Source organism: Podarcis pityusensis (genome assembly GCF_964106645.2).
Source record: "Podarcis pityusensis genome assembly, chromosome: 1".
NCBI classification, from domain to species: Eukaryota; Metazoa; Chordata; class Lepidosauria; order Squamata; family Lacertidae; genus Podarcis; species Podarcis pityusensis.
The window spans coordinates 94,886,740-94,904,130 of record NC_138028.1 but is presented as its reverse complement, the minus strand read 5'-3'; the positions used below and the strand labels follow the sequence as shown (position 1 = coordinate 94,904,130).

The window sequence follows — 17,391 nt, the reverse complement described above, 5'->3', positions numbered from 1 at the left end:
TTCAACCCAGTACAAAGTGGGTTATACAATTACTGTACTCAGATCCATCTGCAGGGAATATGGAAAGTGTCTCATAGCGTTCCTCCATCACAGCATCACACAGCCCCTCTCTCTAATCTTGGAAATGTCGAGCTGACAATACTGTGTGCACAAATAAACAAGCTAAGGAAATGGGAATGCACACATCTCCCGAAAAATCAATGTGAGCTTCAAAAGCAAGTAAAAACCTAATGACCCTGGTAATTAACATTCTGTAAGAAGGTTGGTGAATTTCTCACACAAGCCTAAACAATGTGTGACTCGCTAAGTCTGGGGTCACCAACTTTTTTAAGGACCATGGCACATTTGGATTTCTTTTTTAAAAAAATATATTTTTATTAAAGATTCATTAGTTTACAAAAATACGTGCATTGTCTCTTTTTTCAAGTTGTGTTTTCTACAGATGTTACATTTGTTGTGAGACATTAGTGTCATATACAGTGTTAGGTTAGGTAGAAGAGTGGGAGGAGGGAATGGTGTGTGGGGTGGGGTGGCAATGCTTCTATTCTTCTAATTAGTGTATGTGTGGGGTTTTGTGTCAGCGTCACTTGTGTGGGTTTTCTTACTATTCACTTGTATTTCTTTGGTGGTGAGAGAGGTTGGGGGTGGCCTAGGGTGTGGTTGGTTGTCTTTGATTGGCTGTAGTGAAATTTGTTTTTGTGTGTGAGTGGGGTATGTGTGTGTTTTTGGATCAGGTTAGCCAGATTGATTCATATGTTGTTGGCCATGGGTAGGCAACCTAAAGCCCGGGGGCCGGATCCGGCCCAATCGCTTTCTAAATCCAGCCTGCGGATGGTCCGGGAATCAGCATGTTTTTACATGTGTAGAATGTGTCCTTTTATTTAAAATGCATCTCTGGGTTATTTGTGGGGCATAGGAATTTGTTCATCCCCCCCCCCCATATAATCCGGCCCCCTATAAGGTCTGAGGGACAGTGGACTGGCCCCCTGCTGAAAAAGTTTACTGACCCCTGTAATGTTGACGGATTTGTCTTCTTGGGCTGTGTAGCACATTTGGACTTCTGAGGGTGTAACATCAGTGCCAGCATCTTGGTCACTTTTCTCCCACTTTGCCAGATCAACAAACACACACACACCAGAGATGAAAAGAGAGATATTGCATGCAGAAACATTCACACTTTGCAAGTGTATAATATGTATAATATGTTCATACTGTTCATATTGTGTGTACGCCGTGTTCTTGGTTTACACATTTCTGGATTTCCCATGGACTACTCCCTACCATGGATACTTCCTCCCAGGGGCTGGTTTTTGGTACTCACAGAACATGCAGGAAGCTACGATGCTATTAATAAGCTTTCTGCTTCCACAAAACCCTACGCCTGAAATCTCAACCTGAGTCAGCACATTTTCTTCCTTTATTTAGCAACCCATTTCACAACAGCAGTCAATGAGTTGCTGCGAATGCTTACGAGAAAACAGATTGTCAAACCATGCTGCAGAGGAAAGACTCCACATGCAACTTGAATGTGAGATTCATCTGCTGATCTCTTCCTTCTCTCTCTTAGCTGAGCGAGGTTGTTTCTTTGGTTACATCTTCTTAGTATTTGAACATAAAGGTTGGCGTGTTATTCAAGCAGCTTGCCATAGTATTACAACTTCAGTATGCATTTCTTGTCCAAGCACACATAGAGAGAGATTCCTTCAGTTCTGGCAACAGAACTCCATCAGCTTCAAGCCACGCAAAAGCCACATACAAGCCTCATTTCTTCTACTAAACCCCTTTGTCAGATGCAATGTAAACAACAACTGGGTGCTTCCAGATTGTGTTCCTTGTGGGATAAGTGATCCTCTTGCATGATTTTTCTTCTTCTTCTTTTCAGCGCCCACATGACACCATTGCTATCAAAATGCCAACCCATATTTCCCCTTATTTAATTGACATTTATCCTTTCAGATAGGATGGGGATCTGATAAACAAAACTACAACTGTTGCCAATGAACACCATTTATACATTGAGCTTTGTGAATGTTATAATAATAATAATAATAATAATAATAATAATAAATTTTATTTATATCTCGCCCTCCCCAGCCAAAGTCGAGCTCAGAGCAGCTAACAACAGCAAAAATAGCTCAATTTACATAAAACAACAGTCAATGAATTAAAATACATGTTGCTGCCTTTTTTTTTTTTTAATAGATTCCAGAGTCAGCTCCAGCGCCCAGGGTACCGGCTAGGTTTCTGCATTGCTTTCATTGTTTTCTATGGCAGTGATACCTCCTTTTGTGCTGCTTTTCATTGGGTTTCATTCAAAATCCACTTTGTTAAATTCTGCAAAGCCCACTTGAAAAATGGGGAAGTGGCAGGAAGGGTTGTGGCAGGGGATAAGGAAAGGGGCTTCCACAAATCACTTTCTTATTACATTTCTCCATCACTGTCCACATAACAGCCAGGTTTGATCAGCCTTCTCCTCTGTGGAACCGATTGATTTGGTTTATTCTCCAAAGGCCCTCTTCTAATTGTCATTAGTTAGTTAAGCAATTAATTTAGAGCAGTATTGGTCGAAATGTTCAGAAACTAATCTGTTAGAGCCACAGAGAGGAAGAGAAATCAGGCAAGGTGGTGCTTATTAGGGGAGCAACATCTGTTGCTGCCAGGACACCAAATTACAAAAGGCAACATGGACACAATTACCTGAACTCCATCAGAAATAATAGGCAGAGGTAGCAGACAGCAGAGGTTGAAAGCAATCTGGTTTGACTTGGGGAGCCCTGCCAAACACCCCCATGGGAAAAGAGAAATCAGAGCAGGGAGCCTTTTTCCTCATAGATCTTTGGCCTTCAGGAAGAGTTGAATGTGGGCTGCATTTGGAAAAAGATAATGGAGGAAAAAATATAAAAAATCTATAGGAAGCTAGTCCAGCTTTGGTAGCAGGAAAAGTTGGCCTATATGACCTATACATTTTTGGTATGAATTCTTATTTTGAATAAATTTTTACTATTTTGCAGAGGTTTAGTCTTCTTGTGCCATTTATAGGATGAGACAAGGAGGTAAAAAGGTTGCAGAATTCCCCACAGTCATACAGAAATCCCCCAAAGAATGTCCATAGCACAGGCAGATGATGCTAGCTGGTACCTCTTTCTCCCCTTCTGCTTTAGCACTAAAAGGCTAAATCAGCTGTGTAAGCTGTTGTTGGTTCACAGTCTTCCATTAAGTGCTGTGGGGCTAGTTTGGCACACCCTGAAATTTGGAGGTAATGTCACAAATTCAGGAGTAAAGGATACGTTTTCAATTAAGGGACATGTGAGAAGCCCAGTCCCATGAGTCCGTTCTTTCAAATCCTCACCGATTCTATCATCAGCTCAGTCATTTTACAAGAAATGGATCATTCTCTGAGAGTAACCTTTTGCTCTAGCCATTGAATACTAAAATCTTTCACACATTAGTCACATGAATGAGGTTCCAAGTATAGAAAGGGGCAGGCACAGTGCCGGATTTATGCATAAACTAAACAAGCTATAGTTTAGGGCCCCACTCTCCTGGGGGCCCCCCAAAAAAAATTAAAGGGGGGGGGACACTGGATGTACATTTCCAATTGTATTTCAGTTCAACAATTAACTTTGATAAAATACATATTTTGTTATGTGCAAATGGCTTTAGATACCTATTAGGTCCATAAATCATCATATATTCAACACAAAAAACAGTGACAATTTGTTGTTGACAAAGGACAGCTAGACATATGAAGGGCCCCATTACCTTCAGTAGCTTAGGGCCTCATCAAACCTAATTTCAGTCCTGGGCAAGCTGGCTGCCACACAAAATGCATGGACACGGCGGGGGTGGGGGTGAAGCAGGCACAACAGTGCAGCTCCCCCCTCAGCTCCCTCTTCTACATGTGGAGATCCCTTCACATAAATGGGGAGCCTCAAGTTGGGTGGGGGAGGTATGGCCCAGTTTTGCACCCTAAAAGTTTTTGCCTCCCCCAAACAAAGCCAATTTATTTATTTATGCTAATTTCGACTAATAGTATTTTAATATTAGTTCAAAGGGTAGGTGGGCTGATCCAGAGGGAGCATAAATACCAGCCTGTCTGCAAAGTCTCTGTTATGCTACATTAATTATGTGAAACCTGCAAGTTAGGCCAATCCAACAATAATGCCTTTTGAAATACGATATATAAATTGTCCAGTAGCACCTTAAAGACCAACTAAGTTTGTTCTGGGTATAAGATTTCATGTGCATCCACACTGTGTATCTGAAGAAGTGTGCATGCACACGAAAGCTTATACCCAGAACAAACTTAGTTGGTTTCTAAAGTGCTACTGGACAATTTTTATATTTGTTTATTTATATATTTTATATATATTACATTACATTACATTACATTACATTACATTACATTATATTATATTATATTATATTATATTATATTATATTATTAATTTTGACTGCATCAGACCAACGCGGCTACCTACTTGGATCTGGAATAATGCATTTGTTACCTGAAAGTTTTATAAAATGCTATTCACACTGAAAAATCAAATTCACATCATTGTCATTTTTAATGCACATCTTTTTTGCTTTCTGTATTAAGACATGCATTGACCAACCTCCTTAGAAGTTTTGGAGGAAGTGCTGAAGACGCCACATCAGAAAGTTGCTGGGTGTTTTTTTGTTTTGTTTTGTTTTTTTGCAAGTCTAGTACAAAATAACCCGAAGCCAACAGAAAAGGTTTGCTTAATAGCACACATTCCCAGCAGATAAAGCTCAGAAACCTCTCCTTCTTCAGTGCCTAAGGTTATCCTGGCAAGATTGTAGTGCGGCTGTCAAAATTTGATCATGGACAACCTTGCTGGAAGTGACAAAGATACTGGATCCTTTACATTTTCGGACAAGATGAAGTTTTCAGCATCTGGATTTACACCCTTTGAAATAGATGGTAAAGTATTTTCACTGTTTCATAATGATAGAGACTTTTAAAAGCACAATATCTCAAGGCATTTTACTAGTGTTCAAAGGTGCTTTTCTTTTTAAAGGTTTAATTGGGATTCAATTGCATTAAAACCATTGTCTTATTTAAATTTGTGCCACTGACAAATTTAGCAGAATATGGCACTGAATGGTTTAACAGTACAACCCTAACCATGTATACTCATTCATTTAATTTAATTGCATTAGCATACAGCCATAGCAAAATAAGACAATACAAAAATGTTGGAGACAAGCAACCAAGCAAAATTCAAAGCGATATTGCTGGCGTAATGACATTTAAAATACCCTAAGACAATAATACAGAGATTTAGTTGCCAGCGCCAAAAAAACTAGTATGCGGATATAAATAAAGCATAAAATGGCCCCAAAATAGGCTCAGCACATTGAGTTAAAAAAGGTAATAAAAGAATTAAAACAGGTCCAGGACTAGGACACACTACCCTGTCAGAGTAGCCCTGAGTTTCAGAGCCTGCACTATGAAGATTGCCACCCCACGTGAAATTTGGGGATTTGCATCCACAAGAAGTGCTTTCAAACAGTCTTCCTTAGATGAAATGGAGGACGGGATCAAGAGGAGGAGCTTAGGTCTTATTGGGTCATAAATAGGGCAGTAGAAAAAGAAATGTATGAAGTCCTCTACTTCATTCATTGTGCATGGACATAGACGCTGAGTAATAGGGGTCTTAGAGTAGATCCCCTGCAGGAAGGCCGTGGGTATAGAATGGAAACGGGCCATTGTAAACGCTCTTCTCAGATTGGGCTCCGTCAGGTCTATCAAGTAGTTGGCAAGTGATCTTACCACTTTCACTTTAGGGAGCCACATGGAGAGGCGAGCTGAGGTGGACTGTGCCCGGTCCATGGCCTCATCTCTTATAAGAATCCAGGCCCGGATTTTATGTTGGTCCCAAGATGACAGCGTGTCGAGATCTGGGAGGGAGTAGCGTGCAGTAATAGTCTCCATGGCCTTGGACCATTTGTTGGAATGAGAACAAGTTAAAAAGGCTTGCCTGGCTAGTAGGGAACCTGGGGCATTGATTAATTTGCAATAAAAACTAATAATTCTAATGTGGGCTCTCGCAACAATGGAGGGGAGGCCCAGTTCTGTTCTTAACTGTGCAGCAACCGAGCCCTTGGGGAGACCCAGTATCTTTCGTGCAAAAGAGTTTTGTAGAATCTCCAGCCGTTGTAGTGTTTTTAAATTCCACCCCCAGATTTCAACCCCATACAGTAACATCGGGAGGACTTTGCTGATAAATGCTTTTCTGATTGGTGGAACCAACTGGCCGCCTTTTGCATAGAAGAATTTCTCCAAGGCTTTGATGGTTCTACGGGCAGCCAGGATGGTCATATTTAGGTGAGCTGACCAGCTAAGCCCATGCTGAAAAGTGATTCCCAAATACTTGAATGCTGAGCAATATTCAATAGAGTGGCCCTCAAAATTCCAGAATGACTTCCGAGTTTTCGTGCCAAAAGTAAGAATTTTGGTTTTGGCGAAATTGATTTTGAGGGAATTGGTATCACAATATGTCATGAGCCCTCTGAGCATGTTGTTTAAGCCCTGCTTGGTTAAAGACAGTATCACCATGTCGTCCGCATAGAGTAATATGGGGATCTTGAGCTGTTGTAAAGAGGGGGCAGATTGATTTAGGGCCTGCATAGTTGTAACGATGTCGTTGATATAGAAATTGAATAGAAAAGGGGCCAAGAGGCAGCCCTGTTTGACCCCTTTATTCAGAGGGAAAGAATCAGAAAGAGCTCCCAGAGGGCCGAATTTTACTCTGGCCGATATGTCATTATGAATTTCCATAAGAAGGAGGAGGAGTCTCTTATCTATGTTGGTGTAACTAAGCTTCTGCCATAGCCTATCTCTGGGAATGGAGTCAAAAGCGGAGGTCAGGTCCACAAAAGCCGCGTGTAGTTTGCAGTTGAACCTGTTTAGGTATTTATCAATCAGGGTAAATAGAACAAGACATTGGCCAGATGTGCTGTGACCTTTACGGAAGCCAGCCTGTTCCGGGTGGAATAGCTTTGTTTCTTCTGCCCACTCGACTAATTTCTCTAGCAAGAATCTAGAGTAAACCTTGTATGATATGTCTAGCAGGCTGATAGGTCGATAGTTACGCGGATCTTGTGGGTCCCCCTTTTTATGTATTGGGATGACTATGCTCTGTTTCCAATTAGGCGGGATCTTAAGAGTGGCATTAATAGTGGTAAAGAGAGATGCAAAAATAGGGGCCCACCACATCTGGTTCAATAAGAATACCTCGGGTGGAATCATATCCTCCCCCGGGGATTTATCCCCTGATAGCATGCTAATTAGTTGTACACATCTCTCTGGGGAGACTGGCTCCCAGGTGGGCAAGGCAGATGCAGGAAGAGTGGAGACTGCGTTTACGTCGGAATCTGGGGCGGAATACAGCTGAGCAAAGTGAGAGTGCCAACTGGCTGCTGTGATGTTATTAACGATGAATGAGGGGGGTCTTAAACCTGCATTAATTAAATTCCAGAATTTCTTGTCGTCACGGGTTTTAATGGCCACTGACAATGCCGTCCAGCGTTCTTTCGCAAAGAGCAATTTCTTATGTTGGAGCAACTTCTTGTAGTAAGAACGGAATTGGGCTAACTCCCTGATTTTGCTCTGGGTGCTGTCTGATTTCATATCAGACTGAAGAAATCTAAGCCTACTTCTGCACTGTTTGCATTCTTGGTCGAACCAAGTTTGATTCTTCCAGGTTAGACTCGCACGGGAGGGTTTCGTAAGTGTTGGGAGCAAGTAGGCTAGAATTTGTTGGAAACTTGAGAAATGATTCACATTCATTGTTACCAGCTGAGCTTTCAGGGCTAGGATCTCAGGGGAATTTAGGAGGACTTTTATGTCTTGCTCCAGATAGATATCCCACTTCTTACGACCGGGGGCTAAGGTCAGTGAATCCTGGAGGTGGGGTGAGCTGGGAAGCCCCAGCTGTGTGTGGTGGAAGGAGATGGCAATAGGAAGGTGGTCACTTTCGGTTCTGTTGAACACATTGAAACAATATGCCTTATCATTAAGTGCCGAGGAGGACCAGATATAATCTATAACGCTTGCCCCTCTAGATCCTAGAAAAGTATAGCATCCCCCGGACCAGTCTTTGGGTGTACCATGCAAGCTGTGCAGCCCGCAGTTAATGGTAAACTCCAGCAGCATGATGCCAGCCCTATTAATGGTCTTGTCATGTGAATTCCACGTAGGAAACCACTCCTCTTCTATGAATAGTTGCGACTTATCGGTGAATGAGCTTATATCTGCTCCGATTCTGGCATTAAAGTCCCCCATTATGAGGATCTCTGACTTTGGGAATTCAGCCACAGATTTATCAAGGATAAATCTTAGATCCTCCCAAAACTGATTTGTATGGGAAGAGGAGTAGGTAGATGGATTGTACAAGTTAACACATATGAAGTCCCCAACCGGGCTGTTAGTGATGTGCAAAGTTTGAATACAATTACTCTCTAACCAAAAGAGAGGAGAGATATTAAGTTGAAGCTCCTGCGAAACAAATGTTACCAGGCCTCCACTAGGGCGCCCATACAAATGTGTTTTGGTCGCAGGAATCACAAAGGCGTCATAGCCCAGTAGGGAAGGGGGGGGTGACGATTCTAAGCACCAGGTCTCTTGTATACCCATAATCTGGAATTTCGCTAAAAACTCTATCATATCCCCGCCATCCTGTTTGGACGTCCATCCCGCCACATTCCAGGATAGCACATTGAAGCAGTTTGAGGAGGGACTATGTGCTAGTCAGTTACTCTGGTTGCTGGTGGAAGAAGCATTGCCAAGGGTCTGAGACAGCGCCAGGCGTGATACAGCCGAAGGTATCGAAGGGGTGGTAATTTGATTGATGTGGCCAGCAGGGTCTTCAATAAAGCCTGAGCTGTCTCTTTGCGCAGTGGCTTCCTTAACGTTTATATATTGGCTTGAAGAGGTTGCGGATACATGAGGTTCTACCAAACGAGGTTGACTGGCAAAGGACGAGGATATACAGTCATCTGCCTGGACCGCACTGGATGAGGACTCCAGGTCAGGCATAGAAGAATAGGACATTGACAGATTACCAGGATGAGTGGTGTTTGGCATATTGCTCTTTAAGGCGGAGGACGAGGTAGTTGATTGCAGATCTATTAGTAGAGGTGAAGGGGGTCTGCGTTGCGACGGTGTATGAGGAGCTTCCGCCAGGCAGACTGCCATATCATCCGTTATTGGAGTCCCAGTGATTGGCAGGGGTTTCTGGGGTGTTAGCCCCTTCATGACTGCGTTCCTTTGATTTAATAGGTTGCTATGACCAGGTTTTGAGGAGATTTTCTCTTGAAGTACATGTGTAAGTTGCTGCTTGAGTGTATCAAGCCTGTTTATAACTTCCTGCTGTTCTACTAATGGCAACTCGCCATAGGATGAAATAAGGTCCCTCTCCTCTGAGGCAGCCAGATGACTGGGCCCGCTTTGGTCATGCTTCTCTGTTGCTGGGGTAGATAAACCAGGAAGCTTGGGCTGAGAGGGAGGGTGAGGTTCCTGGGTGGACAGCTTGAGTTTCAAGACTATGTCGCGCCTGTCTGGCGAGCGGATACCTTTTTGTACGATGCTACGGAAAAGAGGTTTAATCCTGGTGTCATTAAAGACTCTCGTTGGGAAGATGCCCCAGGTGGCCAATAACGCTTTGCGCCTAACCAGTATGGAGGGAATTTTTGGTGACTGGAAGGAGAGCAGTACTTTTTGGAACCGATGGTGGTAGTATAAAAGTTTCACTGTACTGAGATCTATTAGCGGAGGCCAAATCTGAAGGAGTTGCCTTAGATGATCTTTGACCTCTCTCGGATTATTCCACCTTGGGGACCTGGGGTCACTGCTGCGTATAGTTAGACATATTTTGTTTGGTTGTAAGATCAGAGATTGAAAGTCCAGTTGAGATTTTAGGAGGTGAACACCAGTACCACTTTCATGTCTAACAGGGGAGGTACACCACTGTCCCTTTAAATCCCTCGGAGGCAGAGTGAGGTTGTGCTGCAGCTCCAGCAAATGGGCCTCAAGCTTTTGGTGGAGATTATTCACCTGCATGGAGATCCCATTTATGCTCTTAAAGATGCAGCGCAGGGTCCTGGTTATTAATTGGAAATGCTCGAATCCCAAACCATCGCCCAGGGCCAACTCGGACTCCCCCTTCGAGGTGACTCTCACTTCTTTGTCATTATCATTAGCATTATTCGTTGCCTTCGAGTTCACCCCCTCCACTTCTATATCGGGTGCGAGGTCAATTAAAGGATTAAAACGATTGTGAGTTTCAACCGTGTAGCTGTCTTCCTCGTTATTTCTGCTACAGTTAAGAAAGAAAGAATCAATCTTAGACTGTTTGGGCCTCGGGGGAGGCATTGCCTCATCCAGGTCCCTTGGCCGCTTGCCATGGCCCATAGTGGAGATTAGGAGAAATATCCGCAATAATTGGAATTATCTTAATGCACCTTAGAGAGTATTGCAGGAGGCAGGGGAGTGGTGAGCGAAGAAAAAATAAGGTAAAGTTCGTTGCTTACTTACAATTCTCAGTCAATTGTCCGAGTGTCCCCCAGAAGAGAAAATCATTTAGCAATAAGAAACCTTAAACAGGGGAGTTTCTCTTCGTGCCGGCGGTACAGGTCTGAAGGATCGTTGTTCTATGAAGCACACAAGTTTGGCACCACCCAGATCAATCCAAAGCAATCCTCCTTCGTCAAACTTAATTAAAATCTGGCATCACACCAGTGGAGAGTCCAGCAATTACTTGTCTAGCAAAAGGCAAAACTAAAGTAAATAGCTTACTCCAGCGGTTGTAAAATCCAAGTCAGGAGAAGAGGTCGGAGAGAACTGGAAGGAGGAAACTTACACGGTGGCCATCTTGGATCCATATCAAAACTGTATCCGTATACTCAATAAGCCCTATTGAATTCAGTAGCCCTTACTTCCAGGTAAGTGAGGTTAGAGGATTCCTAGGGACCACTACTCACTTTATTAATGTCTATGTGCTTCACATTAGTTAAGAATAGCATACACGTATTTTAATCCGCCCTTCCCTACAGCATAACACACACAAATCACACTTATGCTATTTCTGAATATTTCACTAAAAAAAGTGTCAAGTTAAATGTGATTCCACAGCATGCCAACTGACACAAGCTGTGTATATATTTTATACTGGGGTATGCCTGCCTCCAAGCAGATGTTTCACTGTGCTTTAAAGGAAGAATTAATTTGTCTTGCATTTCAGAATATACAATGAAGGCTATATGAAGATGGATGCTTCCATAAAACAAGCTTTTAGTTGCCTTTGTTGTATTTCTGTGACCAGCAAAGGGAAAGAGGCGAAGGACTTGAGTTCACACAATGGTTTTTTTGTTTTGGTGTAAACATTAGCTAAACATTCAGTGAAACATGCTTTTCACTCTGCACAGCCCTATTTGCCATTCCGAGAACCCAGCAAATGGAAAGTCTGTCTGGAAATACAACCAAGTTGAACAAAGTTATTAAAAAGTACTATATCACAGCCTGCTTCTGCATGAATTCACTGTCAGCTTCAGCCATGCAGCTTGATAGGATCCCTATTTAGTCAGAAGCAAGTCATTGATTTTAACTCTCAGTACTTGTGCATAGGGCTGCAGCCTTAAACAGTAACACAGCACATTGGTCACTCGTTTGCAAGCCAAAAGGATGGAATATCAATTCTTAGTGTGTTCTTTCCTCTCCAAAACTTTAGAAACCAAAGGCCAGAAAAAGACTTGCAAAAGGTACATTTCGGCTCTGGTTACAATATACCTGATTCTGCTCAATGCAGGCTTCGGACTGTTGGCCTATAAAGGTAATTGATTTTAAATGCTATTTCCTGTCCTGAATCTAAAGATAAAAGATTGTGCACTGGTTATATTTTAAATATCCAATAAGTAAATTTGTTTCCAGAAAGGAAACAACCACCAGGACAAGAGGTTAGATGGGGATGAAAGCTGCATCATTTGCTGAAGACCTAAAATGTGTGTTCTCATTTTTAAAAAGAGTTTTAGTCAAACCTTTAAAAACTCAGAAAGAATGGCAGTATAAAACACAAACACACACACAAAAGAGTTGTTACAAGGGTTGCACGCCACCCCCAATCTCTGCCGTGGCAGCAAGATTCCAGGGGGTTCCAGGCACTCACCCAGGGTCATGTTTCCAATGGGAATCAAAACACAGTGGAGACTGTCATGTCTTTAAGACATACGGTTTATTAACACGTATTTACAACCAGGGTACAGGTGGAGGGAGTGCAGAGTTAACAGCATTCACATCCCAAGAAGGGCTTGTCCTTCACAGCAGCTGGGCATTGCATCCAGAGGCTGTCTAAGCACCATCTCTGTGCCTCTGCCCCAGCTTGTCTCCAGCCAGCCCCTATGGCGTCTGCCTTTCAGCTCCCTCCCCAACATAGAGTTGTCCCCACCTCCTGCTTCTCCTTCCCAGAAAACCCCTTGCCAAGCAACTCATCCCCCTTTCCCTGCTGTTCCAAGCCTAGTTTTAAAAGGTGATGATTTCCCTGTATCCTATGTGATCGGTTGGCAAAGACCCATCAACACCTTTTGTCATGCTTAATGGCTTCCATCCCAGATGAGGCCCTGGCCTGGAAAGGGAGCTTACCTTGTATTTTTCCACTGGCCTGCATCTTCCCTTCAATACTTCATAAACCAACTAATTCTTACCCCTTAATTAATTTCTAACATTCACTAACTCTAGCAGTTATGGGTTCCCTTCCACCCTCAAACTCTTGTTACCCTATATTACAACTCTAAAAGTCCCAAGCATGTAACGTGTTTGTGAAAAACAAACACAAAGGCTGCTCAATTCACAGAGGCCAAATTCCGTACATGCGAGTAAATAACCCTCAGACTTTTTGCCTCCCAAACTATTTCCTCAGATGTTCTCCCATCCAGCCACATGTTAGACAAATTTGTCATCTTAAGGACCCTGGTGACAGCTTGGGTAGAAGTGCTTTCAAGTGCTTCTTATCCTACAGGTTGCTAGTGACTTCTTCGTTCTAATGCAAAGCTGTTCAGAATATACTGCTGGGGTAATTAGGAATTACAATATTGTACAAGCCTATTCATCCAAATGGCATTAGGCACTGGTCTTGAACTGGTGGCTTCTGTGACCAGATCCTATATCATAGCTGGATACAAAGTGTGTCATGGTAGTGATATCACCAATTTTTCTTTCTTTTTGGTTGACTTTTTTGAAATAGAAAGAGGGTGAGAGAGAAAAGAACACAGGGAAGAGGGAGAAAGGAGCAAGGAGTAAAAATGATGATGAACAGAACATGCCTGTCTTGCCATATATGGTAAAATAGTCAAAGAGGACCTCATACTGTGGGTTGAGGTTAAAGTTGGGTCATGGGACTCAAAAGGTTGAAGGCTGCTTACCTCAGGGACATTGTAAATGTCCATAAAGCCACACAAACAAGAGCCAGCCCCACCTGCATGTGCTTCATTTGATTCCTTACCACTTAATGCCTCACGGCTGAGGCCTGGAGTATCCGTCACTTGCAACAGCAATGTGGCTGCTCCAATATTGCTGTGGGTAAATGTGTGGAACAAATCTATCATGTGCGTGTTGGGAATGACAGTGTGGTTTTCTACCATGCCAGCATCTGGTACTTGAGGGGGCCGAAAATGCTGGTGTGTGTGAGAGAGAGAGACAACCAAATTGCCAAATCTGACCACAAGATTGTTGACCTTCAAACGTTACCTTTGCCACTGCAGTGGGCCAGAGTGTGTGAGGTGATTCACGGTCCGAAAGCATTGCGCATGGGGTGCTATGGAAGTTCTGTCCATGGTTCTGGATAGAGCACAGATGGAATCCATCACTGGATGCTCTGTTCCTCAAGGGATGGGGTGTGCATGTGTTCACTTGGCCCCAGCTGTGGAACAAGTGGCTTTGGGCTGCCACTATCTGGTTATTTTATAGGTCTGAACAATCAGAGAATGCCTGCCCCCAACTACATTACAGCTTTTGCATGATCGCCCCTTCCTAAGTTAATGAAGTCATAGCCAGTCAATAGCAAATGGATTAAGGAGGGGGAAATGGCCTTGTTGTGGTGTGCTAGCCCTACTACTGTGTGGACACAAGAAGTGGGGGAATTTGTGCCATCCGCCATCGTTCACACTATAAGCAATAGGCAAACAGTTGCACAACCATATTTTACATGGCAGTGGTAACAATAATAGATGTGCTGCTGGAGAGTGGGGTGGAACCACATTTTCCCAGGTACAAAACAGTGTGACACCGAGGCTCACAAAATGTGGTATCCTTGCAATCTCTAGAAAATACATCTAGGCACATAGGACCCTGACTTATAACGAGTCAGAACATTCGTGCTCAGTATTGTCTACCCTGATGCGCAACTGGTCTCCAGGGTTTAAGACAGGGAACATTCCCAACCCTACCAGGAGATGGTGGGGTTGAGCCTGGGACATTCTGCATACCGGACAGGGGTTCTGCCTCTGAGTTATGGCCCTTTCCCATTGCACATTTGCTGCACTAAAACCTGGCTCTTGAGAAGACCTTGTGACTCTTAGATTTGGATAAAGGGGGAAGTTCTTCACTTTAAAATGCAATCCTATACATGTCTGCTTAGCAGTATGTTCCTTGGCGATAGGGTTGCAGTCTTAGTATTGCATTACCATATTGGGAAAATAACAAAATGAGTGTAGAAGGTTAACATTTGATTGGCAGCTGTTAAGAAAGAGGCGATGCACATGATTCACTTCCTCCTGGAGCCGGATTGGGCGGCTCCTGCAGACTAATCAGGATGCTGCCTTCTAGGATCCTACTTGCCTATTGTTCTAGGATCCAAGCTCAGTACATATGACACAACATTGTACTTTACCTATGTCATGATTTCTTCTCCTCCACTTTCAGTCTATGAGATGAACAAAGACTTGGAAAAGAACAAAGTCAACTTACCTTTAGCAGAAAAACTGGCAAGCTATTTTGTCAATGACAGCATGCTTGCCAATGATATTGAGCAAATGGAGGCAAGCTCACAAAGACAAGGAGACAATTGGATCAGAAATCTAAAGGAAGAAATTCACATAATCAAACTGAGCAACCAACATCTACAATGGAGAATGACCAATTTTACAGGTATTTTCTTGCTTCTCCTTGGCTGGACATCATTTTGGGGGGCAGTTAATGTGTGAATAGGCATTTCGGTAACCTTCCCATCCAATCTTACATGTTTCACATGAACTACACAAAAGACAGGGTGTGTTTTTTTTAACAAAAAAGCAAGGGAAGGGAAAGAGGGGAGGAATCAAGATGTGAGGAAACAGTATATACACACACAACGGGAAGGTAAAGCCAATAAAACTAATCACCAGTGGTTATTGAGTCCATTACAGGAGCTACTGCCCTGGCTGGCAATTAGGCCTTCCGTCTTATTGAATAAGTCATTAAAGCAATCTATAATCGGTGTTTGAGCCTCTCAGAGAAAGGAGCCAGTCTCTCTAAGACAATTTGTAGTGAAGAGAAATGCATTAACGGCTCATTCAATAAGGCTGAAGCTTGCTGCAAATGGTACCTTTGCACTGCACGGCTCTCTGGCTTCACAGTGAAGGTATGTATGCTGAAACAAAGAAAGAGCAGTGCTCTGGTGCAGCCCATCCCATTGCCAGGAGCCCAGTCCTGTTTCTAAAGCTGAGCTTGTCAGCCTGGTACTGTTCAGGGTTAAGCAGTTTCATGAGAAAGTCCAGCTCACCTACTCTAAGCCTGTACAGCATCCTGAGGACAAGCATGGAGGATCAGAGTAAATTTGGGGGAGGGGAAAACGTTTTTTGGACTCCCCATTAAAACAATTGTCCTCTTTTGCTACAGTTTTCACTGAAACCAATGAGCTGGTGGAATTCTGCCTAGAGTTTGTTCTTTTTGAAGAAACAGTGGTCACCTCACGAGATTAAAGCTTTCATTTTAACAGTAGACGTCTTCCACCATTGGTAGGAAATTTCTAGTAGCTATCAATATCTGTTTCAGAACAACTGGAAAGCCGTGCACTTCAAGGGCCTCCGGGACCTCCAGGTGGGTGGAAACGCATCATTTTGAATCTCTGCATCTACAGATCTTGCCCAAGTCCTATGAAGCAGCTGCAGAGGACCCAACAGCCCTATTTGATTGCTGTCATTTATTTTATTTTCATATTTTATTATTTACTCTCAGACAAATATATGACAAATAGCATAAACAGAACGTACAATTACAATCATAAAATTTACAAACCACAAAAGCAACTGATATGAGAGTACAGTGGTACCTCGGGTTACATACACTTCAGGTTACAGACTCTGCTAACCCAGAAATATTACCTCGGGTTAAGAACTTTGCTTCAGGATGAGAACAGAAATCGTGCTCCGGCGGTACGGCGGCAGCTGGAGGCCCCATTAGCTAAAGTGGTGCTTCAGGTTAAGAACAGTTTCAGGTTAAGAACGGACCTCTAGAATGAATTAAGTACTTATCCCAAGGTACCACTGTAACTAAATTCGGCATTCACCAACACAGAAACAAGGGCCCGATAGGATTGCAAGTTCATATGCACAACACAGTTTCACATGACATCCAAACCAGGAAACTGTGGTTTAAGGACAACTTCCAAACCAGATTATGAAATCCAAACCAGGCTAGGAATGAGCACATGGCTCATTTTTTGTACTGTACAATCTTGTGTTAAGATTGTGGTGCCTGAATGGGACCACTGAAAGATGCAGAGATATATTTGATGTCACAGCTTAATGAGTGAAAATTTACATCTTCAATAAAATGAAATAACAGGCAGGCAGGCAGGAAGGCAGGCAAACAGGGTTCAATGTGAACCCCATAAAATTATGTGGCTAATATGTGACTTTAAGTGAGGAAAGGTAAGGTAGGAGCTTCAGCCATTTGCAATAAGTACAGTGTATTCGAGTTGCAACACACACATATTCTGGACATCTTTCAGGAAGTAAAGGTGAGAAAGGAGGCATCAGCTTAAGAGGAAGCCAAAGAGAGCCAGGACCAAAGGACAAGCAAAGAACATGAAATCTCAAATCTTCAAGGAGTGGAGGGGGATGGGGATCAATATTTAACATTTTTGACACGCTGTTGTTGTTTTCAGGCTCAGGATTGCCTGGACCAAAAGGAGAAATTGGTAATGTTGTTTCCCCACTTCTGTCACTATAATACCTGTAAACATTTGGGCAATTCCCTTGAACCCACAATTGAATGGAGGCACTTCAGATAGTTTTTACACTGAGTCTATGGCAGGAATTGTCAAAAGGGATGAGCAGCTCTTCTGTGCCCCTATAATGGAGATGTAGCGCCTTTGCAAGCCTGTAAGGAGGACA

At 43.0% G+C, this 17,391-nt stretch overlaps 1 protein-coding gene across 4 annotated transcripts in view; it reads left to right on the top strand.

The window, feature by feature from the left end:
* Window positions 1–1,389: 1,389 nt before the first annotated feature.
* MARCO (macrophage receptor with collagenous structure) overlaps window positions 1,390–17,391 on the top strand; it is a 33,726-nt gene continuing 17,724 nt past the window's right edge. Inside the window, exons 1-6 of one of the 4 annotated variants that reach the window (XM_080998246.1) lie at window positions 1,390–1,528; window positions 4,601–4,945; window positions 11,754–11,855; window positions 14,939–15,163; window positions 16,049–16,093; window positions 17,163–17,195. In XM_080998246.1, coding sequence (XP_080854372.1) covers window positions 4,846–4,945; window positions 11,754–11,855; window positions 14,939–15,163; window positions 16,049–16,093; window positions 17,163–17,195 — 505 coding nt within the window. In that variant the 5' untranslated portion in view covers window positions 1,390–1,528; window positions 4,601–4,845. The remainder of the gene's footprint in view (window positions 1,529–4,600; window positions 4,946–11,753; window positions 11,856–14,938; window positions 15,164–16,048; window positions 16,094–17,162; window positions 17,196–17,391) is intronic. The other 3 variants (XM_080998245.1, XM_080998244.1, XM_080998247.1) reach the window with 3 other exon arrangements.